This window comes from Pyxicephalus adspersus, chromosome 10 (genome assembly GCF_032062135.1).
Source record: "Pyxicephalus adspersus chromosome 10, UCB_Pads_2.0, whole genome shotgun sequence".
Classification (NCBI taxonomy): Eukaryota; Metazoa; Chordata; class Amphibia; order Anura; family Pyxicephalidae; genus Pyxicephalus; species Pyxicephalus adspersus.
The window spans coordinates 43,287,552-43,299,655 of NC_092867.1; the positions used below are offsets into that span (position 1 = coordinate 43,287,552).

At 37.0% G+C, this 12,104-nt stretch overlaps 1 protein-coding gene across 1 annotated transcript; it reads left to right on the forward strand.

Moving 5' to 3' along the window:
- The first annotated feature begins 830 nt into the window (after positions 1 to 830).
- Positions 831 to 9,869, forward strand: PPIF (peptidylprolyl isomerase F). The gene is made up of 6 exons (XM_072424091.1): positions 831 to 1,022; positions 5,332 to 5,362; positions 5,824 to 5,912; positions 7,036 to 7,132; positions 7,847 to 7,922; positions 8,437 to 9,869. Exons 1-6 carry the CDS (start codon positions 855 to 857, stop codon positions 8,570 to 8,572), a joined length of 597 nt encoding a protein of 198 aa, XP_072280192.1. The 5' UTR covers positions 831 to 854; the 3' UTR covers positions 8,573 to 9,869.
- The last annotated feature ends 2,235 nt before the right edge of the window (positions 9,870 to 12,104 follow it).

The window sequence follows — 12,104 nt, forward strand, 5'->3', positions numbered from 1 at the left end:
CCTTGTAATGGGGCTTGCCTTGTACTGTAGGGGTTAAATGCATGTTTCACCATAGGTAAAAAAAAAAATGACTATACTTACCTTGTCCTTAAGTTTACTGATGGCTTGAACCTTTCTCCTCTCCCCAGGTAGACAATTTTCAGTCCTGCGTTGTCAGCTATGAAGTGCCTGTGATTGGTGGTTTTGGGCAAACTGTTGTCTGAAGCAAAGAATGGGGAAGAATAAAAATGTACATTTAACCCTTTGTGTGCGTGGGGCGCCATTTTGTTGTGTGCCAACCCCTCCCAAAGTCCAGCAGCTAGGTTATAAAAATGATATAGTCCGATTCAAAGCCCGATTGGTGGTACCACAGGGAGTTGTGTGAAAAACAGTGCGTGACAATGGGGCCAATATGGCAGCTGAAACCCGCACAATCCTGACTAGCTGACTCGTTAGGCCTTCTACCTGGGACACTTGAGGCATAGAGTTGGTATGCTCCCCTGTGTTTGCTTGGCCCTCGCCCCTGTCCTATTGTACTAATATATTTCTGCACTGAAAAAAGCAAAATGTGTTCATTAGAGAAGACTACAACTGCTCACAATACTCACAAGTCGTAACTTTGGCCACATGTGACAGCATACTAGTACATTACAAACACATTGTCAATGAATGAGACACGAGCACTGAATGTGCTTTACCTACTGTCCATTAGTACAGAGCACAGGTACAATGTTGTCCAGCAGGTTTTTTGTACACTGAATGTCACATCATTCTGACTGGCCTCTGCACTACCTCCTGTGACCGCTGTTGTCGCTGTGCGCGGTGTGTATATATAAGAGCATAGTGGCGGCACAGACACATGCAAAGCTCGCACCATGCTGGCACTAACTAGCAGGCTGCTGCTCCGGGGCTGCCGGTCCGGTTCCGGCTCAATCACCGTATGGAGAGCCTGTAGCTCTTCCGAGGGCTCTGCCAAGAAAAACCCGCTAGTGTACCTGGATGTCACGGCTGACAACAAACCTCTGGGGAGGATTGTATTGGAGGTAAGATTTGTTTGTGTTGCTTTCATTGTTTCAATGAAATCCTTCATGTGAATGTAATTTATAATGCCTTGGCAGGACACATGAATGCACCGATCATCAATGGTGCCATGTATATAGACACAGGCCTATGGAGGATTTCTAGAATGTGCTGCTCTGATATCTGTCATTTGCTTTGTCCCAGTGATCAGCTTGTTGCTTCTCCCCCAGACAGCTGATGATCAATACTGGCATGGATTGTGATTATTCCCATTTATGTGACCACCTTAGATCTGGCTGCATTAATCACCTTCCATCACTTCTAGGTATTTTGTATAGATCTAATTTATATTTACACAAAGACACTGAGATTAGGAGTATTAGTTGACCCTAAAATGATTTAATATTACTAAAATAAGTTAATGTGATCAGTAATTCTTATTTCATCATTCACTCAAGGCAGGTTGACATGTCTGGCCAGGTTGATTTCAGGTTATGGGGCAAGGGATGTAGAGCTGATCTGATGTAACTTTCTGTCTCAAGGTCATTGTTCATGTGTCTGAGCTGGCATTTTTTTTTTTTATCACACCAGCACATTTGTTTAGTGAACCACACAAGGTGACCTTAGCATGGGGAGTTGTGTGTATGGTGTACGCTGATAGTATGTAGACTTCCTGCCAGAAGAAAGTTCCTAGCTAGCGGATGGCTTGTACTTTAATTTGTGCAAACTGGCCGTGTTTTGTTATGCCTTTCGGTGCTGCCAGGACCTGGTAGAGGTGTTTTGGTATTTTCCAGCACACCAATCCCTATTATAATTGTTCAAGAGTGAAGAACAAGAGTGGTGCTGATGTGTTTTGCAGCTTTGCATGGGTAGTTTTGGCCTAGAATTTACCAAAAAGCCACAACAGCCTAATGTAAACCTACATACTTATTTGGTGTTATTATTGTACAGTAATTATATAGCACCAAAATATTATGCAGCACCTTAAACAGTCATGTCACCAGCTGTCCTTCAAAGGAGCTCACAATCTATTGTCCCTACTATAGTCATATGTCTTTAAGATAGTCTAAGGTCAATTTTGAGGGAGGTAGCCAATAAACCTAACTGCATGTTTTTGGAATGTTGAAGGAAACACACGCAAACACAGGGAGAACCTGCAAACTCCATTCAGATAGTATCCTGGCCCAGACAAGTATTTTTCAACCAGGGTTTCCTGGAACCCTATGGTTCCTTCAGAGGTTACTAGGGGTTGCTCTTGCAATGAGCAGTTTGTTGCTCTAGGGTCAGTTTACCTCCCTGGCGGTATGATTATTTGAGTATTTTAAAATGTCAAACCAGTACTTTGACATTTAAAAATACCTATCTTAAATTTCCTGCCGCCCGGCATCACATCCCCAACGTTTACAGACCGGGGATGCAAGGTCAGGGTACGCCAATGCCAGCCAGCCATTGCCAAGGGGACACAGATGCTAGACCGGCATCGCTGCAGGACTCCACAGGCTCATGGGGACCAGGTAAGCCCTCAATTCAAATACCGCTTTTTGTAATGAAATTATCCCCGAGCCACACTCGGGATTACCACTAGAGAGGCTACGTAATACCAATGATTGTTTTGGCAATCTGTATTGGTGACATTGCCAGCAATGTAAGAGGCATTCTTCTTGCCGACCTCCACACTAAAGTACTTTGAGCTGTGGTTATTTAAGGGGATTCGGCATGTTAAAAAAGGTGAAGAAACGTGGTTTTAGTAAAAAATTACAATAATTGTATTTATTTGCAGAATGGATATTCAGTTTCTATATCTGTAGCTGGAATTTGTGGTGGACATGACTAGTTTGCCAACACTTCCTAAATTGATGAATGATTGAGGGTGTGTTATTGTTTTTAGGTCCATGATTTGCGGGCCATATTTAACCATAAAAGAAAAAGGGCCACTAATCAAACCCTAACTACCTAGACCCCCCATTTCTAGCCCTAAGGGTGGCACTGGTTTGGGAGATTAGGAAAAGCGTTTGATATATTGGTTTTTCAGTGTGTAGATGGATCACTCCTAGTGACCATAACTTAGATCTCATCTCTCTATATTTAGTTTTTTTGTGTGTTCTGGGCCCAACAGTGACCTAAATGACCTTGTTGCTATAAGGTGATAATTTGCTCTTTTTAACTGTACCTAATAATTATACGCACATTATTATACTTAATGCTTAATTTTTGTGCAGCTGAGGTGATCACTTTTCTTAGAGAAAAAAAAGAAATCCTTGGCTATAGAATAGAAATGAAAGGACCCATAGCATGGCTTCAAGGTGCTTTCAATGACAGGCAGAGGACCATCTGGAAGCCAGATTATATATATATAATCAGTTGGCATTTTATTCTGGTTTGTGTATTTATTTTCTTTCTTTATCTTTGTGCCTTTTACAACATTTGTTTGCTCCACACCCATTCTTTTTCTTTTTTTTGTAGACTACCGTATGCATGTGAAATTCTCTCATAACTGGAAACTTAGATGCGTGTCATTCCATACTTTATTTATTCATCAGTGTGTGTGAAGTTTTACCAAGCAATATTTAAGCTGTCAGTAGCTTTTAGATACCCTGCCCTGTAAATAAATAAAAATTTAAAAAGCATGGTGTATGGCTCCCCTGCTGTCTGTGCTACTGAGTGCCTCACTGATCAAGAAGAATTACCAAGTTAACTATTTTCTAAAACCAACATGATTACTAGAAACTACTGGCTTGCAAAAGGAGTTTTGTTTTATAAACCCTTAAGCAGTCATTTATAGCAACCCATTTAGTTTCAAATGAAGCCTATTATTGAAATGGTTTTGGTGTGTAAATAAGATGTAGGATGTCTATTTGTTATTTAGAGAATCAAATATTTTCCTAATAAAACCTTCATCCAAAATGGTGACATTAAACAGAAACCACATCAGGATCATCTGCAAGGTGTAAAGGCAACAAATCTGACAACTGTAGAAGCTACTCTGGGTGTGTTCAGTGATATTTCAAGATGAACTGCTCTCTTGAGTCAGCAAGTTTTATCATCCAGTGGAGTTAAAATTAAAACCTGACACAACAAAAACAATTTGGCCTAATCAGGAAATGTTTTCCTATTCTGTTTATTCCGTATTGTATAACATTTCTGGTTACTCATGCAGTGTCTGAACGAACGCCTCCCTCATTGTGTCACTATAACCCTAGTAATATAATGAGAAGTCTGCATGACTGTGACATGCTTAGGAGCATGGCTCACACACGGAAGCAAAGCCTGAAATCCTGAAATGGATTCATGACAAAAAGTAACGAGAAGCTGTCATAACTGGCATTGAGCAAGCAGCTATTTTAAAAGGCATAGTTTTGAAATTAGTGTGATGGGAAAAAATGTACGTAAGACCTATTATCTTGTTTTGTTTACTTTGTCAGACATAAACTTCATGGATGAGAGCTCATCTGAAGTTTGATGGTTGCAGTTCCATCATCTAGCTAACCTCACAAGCATATTACAAAGCATAGCACGTAAAGTGAGCCTATAACCCTTAATAAATAAAAAATATCTTTATATGTTATAATGGCTTTTTTTTCATGTTTAGATCAGTGTTTCCCCAATTAGGGTTTCATGGAACCCTAGGGTTGGTCCGGAGATTGTTAGGGGTTCATTGGACAATGAGCAATTTGGACCCCTCAGGTCAGTTTAACTGACACCAATGATCGCTTTGGCTGTAAGATTGATATTTTTCCCACTAACCACCAAGTTAATGTACTGTAATATGTGGCTATAGTACATATAGCAGGGGTTCGCTAAGACCTGAACGTTTTCAAGGGATCTCCCATGTTAAAAAGGACGAGAAACACTGCTCTACAATGTAAGATTTTTATTCCACAATTTATAATGCACATTTGCAGGTAAAACATTTAATAAAGAAAAGTACTGTACTATGTAAAACTTCATACCTATTGAAAGCTGCAGGATGTAGGTCAGGAAGTCAAGTTTGAACATGCAACCAGATGTTTTAAAATGCTATGGCTTTTGTATTGCTTATAATTGCTTCAGATGTGTGTTCTCCCTCTCAACTCCATTAGTGGTGTCTCACTCATTCCTTTATAAATGGAGTTCATAAGTGTATACTTTTGCCTATATACCTGATCAATTCAAGTGTGTATTCTTTCTTATATTGTACTGTAGTACACAAAGGTGCATATTCATGTTGCTGATGTATTTGGTTGTAAAGTTTGGCTATTTTGTTGAATTTACATTTTTTTTATGAATGTTACAGTACAGTTTTACCTTTGCATAGATATTTAGAATTTTATAATTTGTTTTTGTTTTTTTTAGTTAAGAAATGATGTGGTGCCAAAAACTGCTGGTAAGTACTGATTACATATATTTACAAGTGTTGGGTTGGCACTGTGACCTTTCAAAAGAGTTCCTGGTTTCATTTTATTGCAAGGGCTTGGTCCGCATGATTTTTCTCTAAGGTTATGCAGGCTTCTACCATTTACATACCAGTAGTTTTGTACATCTTCAAGTCAAAACTAACCCAGGATGGCTGAGCACTGGTTTTCTATAATATAAGCTTCCTTGGCATTGGAATCAGATTTCATACTTTAATTTCTCATTGTAACATAGAGAATTAAAATGTAATCTGATTATGTGGTATGTGACCTCCCACTGTTTAAATATGTGTGTGTGTATATATATATATATATATATATATATATATATATATATATATATATATATATAATTAAAGTATTCTGTTTTTGTATAGTTTGTATACTAGTTTTCGTATTTAGAAAACTGAGAATTTAATCTTTCTTGTTACAGAGAATTTTCGTATATTATGCACTGGAGAGAAGGGTTTTGGTTACAAAGGATCGACTTTCCACAGAATAATTCCTGACTTTATGTGCCAGGTAGGTAAAGTCTAAAGCGATAAAATAATCTAGAGGTATTGAAGGCTAAATATCTAATATTTGATAAAGGATCTTGTTTATATGTAAATTGGTAAAAGGATGTCCTCATGTTACTTTTAAACATCTTTTGAAACTTTGTAACGTGACAAAAATCACCTAGAAGACATACATAGACTCAGCCTCACCGGACAGGGGGGTGGGGAGGCAATGATTAGGGATTGAGGGGGAGTGATATGGGTGTGAAGTGTGGTGGGTAGAGTAATGTGGGGGGGTGGGTGGGAGGGAGTATAAATTCACATCCTCAGCGCAAACTAATACCATTCTGGTCAGAACCATAAGGTTCAAAGCTGGGGTGACTCCTTGAAGCAGTCCCAGACAGACAATATCAGCTTATATTTCTCCATTTGTTCTTCATGCTCCAACGAGCAGCTCCATATACTGGATTTTCTCTTGTTCTACTGGCCACTGTCTCATAGTGGGAGCCACTGTGGTCATAGTATTTTGCTGCAACTAATAAACCTTTTTTAGAATCTTCCTTACTACATGGATTCAACCCTAACATGTAATTTCTGTAGAGCGAAGAGAAGAACCATTTGAGTGGTGCCCCAAGCAGCAGCCCTATACTATAGCTATTTGATGTAGGACAAAGTACATATAATATAGCCTTTGCATGGAGTTTTATCTTTAAAAAAACTATTCTTCCCAGTGGGCATCTTTGGGTTTCTTAACCTATTTATCTGACTCCTGTCCACGATTGCATTCCTGGTTCCAGCTTTTGCAAAGATTGTTGGGAAAATACCAAATGTTGATGGTCAATACCAGTGCGTTGCTGGACATGCACTCCATTTGTGACAGTGCCCAGGCCAAGTGATTGGTACTGTGCATGGATATACAGTGTAGGAGAGGCAAGTTCAAGTATATTTTTTTCCCAACACACATTTTTTTTTTTTTGTTTTAAATGGAATGGAGAAAGGTTTTGGCTATAGATGCACTTCTTGGTACTGAAGAATGCCTGCTATACACTGGAGGGGGGTATTGTTTTTATACTTGGTCACTTTAATCTCTTCTTTCTTCAAAGTATTTCTGGATTAACCTCTTTTTTATTTACCTCTTTACTTTTCAGGGTGGAGATTTTACAAATCACAATGGAACTGGTGGGAAATCTATTTATGGAAGTCGCTTCCCTGATGAAAACTTCATGCTGAAACACACAGGACCAGGTAAGTCCCAACTCGTAGGCACACACCGAGCCAAATGTTTGACACACCAAGATTTGGCGTGCAAGCATCACAGATAACCTCAAAAAGTAAAATTAGGCCCGGTTTTTTATTTTATTTTTTTACACATTTATCTCTGGATGCGACCTATATTGCAGACCCACCAATAATGTGCAGTTGATTGTTACAAAACCTTCAATGTTTGTACATTAGGGCTTCGTACTAGTTCATATTGGATATATGTATGTATACAAAGTATGGGGACTAAATTCTGTATAATGCCCCTGCACACCTATGTCTGCTCTGCTGGCTATTTAATATCCAATGGGAGTTTATATCTGTAGAACAATGTTAGGGTGACCTGTTTGGGTGGCATTTCAGTAGTAATAGTTGCACTGTTTAAGGACTTGTAGGTGGAAAGATTAAGAACATTGTATGATGTACAGTACATCTATCCAAGTACATAAATTCATGGTGACAAATTAGGTCATATACAGAGGTTAGCAAACAAATCCAAAAGGTGAAAAATGTCGCCTACAACTACCAATTACAGTTAGGTTTCACTTTCCTGGATGGTAAATTTAAGTTATTTGTCTGCAATGGACAATCAACGAGTGTGGGTGTGAGTGTTTTTACAAGGGAGTTCTTTGTTGGCTTGGTATGCTTTCATTATGCAAAATGTTATTTCAATTTATAATTAACGTCTTATTTATTTAGGTGTTCTCTCAATGGCTAATGCAGGGCCAAACACAAATGGTTCCCAGTTCTTTATTTGCACAACAAAAACAGAATGGTGAGTGTTAAGCCTCTGAACTTCCATATTCCAGTATACTGTATATGTTATACATATATTATGTCATTTTTCATTGTTTCTGATTAAAAACTGAACCGTAAAAGTAACTTTCCACAAAATGAAAGTAAAATGGTCCTAAGGATTAGCATGTTTTCTGCATTATGGCCAGTGGAACTAGCCGGCCAATAGGTCTGCTCCCTTTTATTCTTAAAATGGAGATGACAGTCAAGTTTATAACTATATACGACAATGTTGAAAGATTTAAAATTTTCCTATTCCAAGTTTGTTAGTCAAAATTAACTTTATTTGATAACTGTAAATGTGCCGTTTTAGTCTTTATAACTGAATTTCAAAGGAAAGATAAAAAGGTGTGTTGAACACTGGAATATATTTTTGTTGCAGTCTTTCATTTACATTACTTCTTTATGTGCAGGATGCATGTTTTTATTTTTACCTGGCTAATAAGTGTAATCTATAAACTTTAGACTAACATTACTGCTGTTATTTCTCCCAGGCTGGATGGGAAGCATGTTGTATTTGGCCAAGTGAAAGAAGGCTATGACATAGTAAAGAAAATTGAAAGTTGTGGACACAGGAGTGGTCGCCCTACAAAAAAGATTGTTATTGCAGATTGTGGAGAACTCTCTTGATCCTTTACTTGTAAATTTCCTGTCCACATCCAAGCAACAATCAAGGCCCAAAAAATGTGATTTCTGCTGTCAGAGCCACAACCCATTTATACCTAAAGCTACAAAGACTAACTATGGTACTACACTGTCTACTCTATATTGTAGCATAAAATAACTTTGCTCTGTGCTTGGGAGCAATCAATTATGGCATGCGGTCAATTGAGAATGGACTACTGAACATTTTGTAACACTGAAACCAAGCAAGAAAATTCAATGTATTTTCAATGTATTTTTCTAATTGAATAATAAATACCTCACTGATGTCATACTGTGTTTTAATACCAATAATAAGCTGCAAGAGTAGATTCCTATTAAAGAGGCATTCATGTGTGTAACATGTGCAAGTATATATACTGGATCAGGCACTAAATCTGGCCAGTAGAAAATACATTTTTCACTTGAAATCTCTGCTGGAAAACCCATTAGGTAGCAGCATTGAAAAATGGGAATAGGATTGTAGGGATATGTGTAGTTGTTGGATCTGTCCTCCTGCATTTACTGTACATTGAGTTATTGGTGTAGAACAAGGATGCAGACATTGAAGTCTGCCCCCTCAACTTACATTCTTATTTATTGATCTGCCAGGTAGTAAAAACAGATTAAATAGCAGCCCCAGAGCCTACACCTTTGAAAATAACCCAATTTGACATTTAATATGCAAAAGTGATACATCTGCAGAACAAGCCATGTGATGGTTCTGGCTTCATTTTCTAAAGTTCTATGGAAAGTGGAGCAAAAATTAGTATGTGTGTAGTTATCAGGTGGTGACTTATCTAAGTTTTCTTCCTTTTGCTGTTAACTAAACATATTTAGATTGGGCTCACAACTGACTTTCACTGCTTTTAAGGTTCAGATAACTCACTATCATTGCACAAGGAACTCTGCTTCCTGACCACAAAATAGAAATGTAGTAAAGCAACTTAAACACCACTAATTTGGAATATAGAATGCATATATACCCAGACTTAAAAACCTAATTTTGTTATAAATTTTAAAATAATATATCGTTAAATACTAAAATAGCCTGGACTTGTATTCTGAGAAGTTGACAAGAACAACCATTAACTATGCAAATTTCTACTGCAGCATAAACGGTCAACGTGGGGGTTGTGCTTTACCGGCTAGTTGCAGAATGTTATCCCTGACATTTGTATTACTTAAATTTGTTTTTTGTAATGAAAATAATTCTTTATAATTGGTACTTTTGTGTTAGAATGTTTACAACACTTGCATAATAAAATGGATTTAATGCATAGTAGCAATGTTTGATCATCTTTTAAGTTAAAAATTCAATCATTTCTTTTTTTTACACATATCTATATCTGCATATGTAAGTAAAGCTTTAATAGTGGTAAAATATTGTATATGAACACCTGTTTGGAAACTACATGACCGTTCAGAATCGGTATGAATGCAGGTGATTTCTTTAGAACAGTGTAATTTATAATCCTGGAACATAACTGAAAGTACAGTTTCTAAGTCTAAAATGCTACAACTTTGGTGAGGACAGAGATTGTGAGGAGTCAAAGGACTAAGATACGAACACTGAAAATATATGGGCTGAAGGATGGAACTGAAACGGATCTACAATATGTACTGGGTACCTAAATTACGCTTGTCATGCAAAAACATGGGCAGGATGTTTCTAAATAGCTTTGTTATATATTCCAATTGGAGACGATTAAATTTATGTCAAAGAAGAACTGAACTCTGGAAGCTGTTTCCAAAAATGTGCAGGCAAAATACAAAGGAGCAGTCATGTATTTACTGTGGTCTCCCTGCAGATAATCCTTCCTTATTACCAAACCTTGCTCTATAAACCAAAGAAAACTTTTGTTTTAAGTTCACTTCAACTTTAAAGTGAAACTGAACTTCAAAAAAAATGAGAGGAAGGTTCTTCATTGCAAAAGGAACCGGATATGTCTCTTCTGCAATAAAACAAACTTGGCTGATTTTCTTTTTTTTTTTATCATGTGCACATCTCTGTGTACAATCCTAGCGAAGTTTAACATACAGAGTTTCTGATATCTAGTAGGTTGGAGAGTATTACTTGCTGCAAGACATTGCAAACCTCAAACACATTTGGACAAGGATCTGGGCATTGCCATTTATTTGTCAAGGATTTCCTGGTACTTCAGAGCTTAGCTATATTTTTAGGTGGTTTGTTTATAAATGTATTTTTATTCAAGACAAAGTTGTGTACATTCTGATTAATTGTTGAAAAAATTGTGTGTTAACCCCTAATTTTTCTAGAATATATATGATCATAGACTTGATTTAGGATAAATTGGTCAGCCAGTCATTTTGAAGATTTTTTTTTTCTGTATTTTGTTTTGTCTCTGTGGGGCTACATAGTTTTGATACAAGATCCATGTACATCAAGGTGTTTTAACTTTGTTTCCAATCTTCAACCCTTATGAAAACATTAAATTATATAAATGTACTTTGTTATTAGAAGTGTATTACTGCTAATTTTGATGGGAAAGCTGGGTTAAGTTTTTTAGTTCAAGTCTGTCTGGGTGACAAGACAGCAATTTTATTGTATCTGCTTGTGGTGCCAAGACACATAAATGATCTGGAAAACAATAACTAGCTCAATTTATGTTCAAGTTATTTCCTAAGGTACAGAAAATACAAGTTATACTTTGCAGCCTTACCCACCAATCTATGAAAATCTCACAATACTCATATTTTGGTCCAGTAGTGGTGGTGGGGGGGGGGGACTTAATCTGGACACTGATACAGCCATTCACATTATTTCTTCTTGCTAGCTTCAGAAACACAAATCCATTCATGAATGTTAAAAAAGCATTTATATGTAAAAGGTTATGAAATAAAACATTTTTTTCCTAGTTTTAAAAGTATCCTAAACATTTAAATATCCTAAAGGATGATGGCCTGTAAGATTAGAATATGGTAGTTACATAATATTTATATTTTAATTAATATTTTGGCAACCTATTTTCAACTATCATCTGTACATTCTACTAGTTCAACGCTTTCTGAAAATATGAATTTTGGTGGGTATTTTACAAATCTTAAAGTTGTAAGTGAAAAAAAAATATTAAAAAATTGCAAAAATGGGCTGGCCTTCTATAAAAAATGGGAATACTGTGATTTTTCAAGTAGAATACCTAGCACTATTGTGACCAACCCAAACTGTAGGGGGTTAGGAAAGGTTTTTGCAACACCCAATGATTTACATCTTTTCTCCACTACACTAGAGAGTTGACTTGAATAAGTAAGAACAGTGCTATGCAAAAGTGCTATGCATTACCCATTGATCTTCCTACATTGCTACACCACCCCAAGTCAGTGTTAGACAGGTTTTTTAAATAATGCAAATTGTAGGTTACACAGAAATAAAAAAAAAAAAAAAACAGACCAAGAAACTCAGGATTTCCTGCTCAGTGAATCAGCAGAGTACCACCATGAATGTGGACAAAGAGTAAGATGGCGAAAAGAAACCAGACTTGAAAGACTTGAAATTATT

Coding starts and splice junctions, on each gene's coding strand:
- PPIF (XM_072424091.1), top strand. CDS start 855: ATGCTGGCACTAACTAGCAGGCTGCTGCTCCGGGGCTGCCGGTCCGGT. Junction 1,023..5,331: donor TGGGGAGGATTGTATTGGAG/GTAAGATTTGTT, acceptor TGTTTTTTTTAG/TTAAGAAATGATGTGGTGCC. Junction 7,923..8,436: donor TGCACAACAAAAACAGAATG/GTGAGTGTTAAG, acceptor TATTTCTCCCAG/GCTGGATGGGAAGCATGTTG.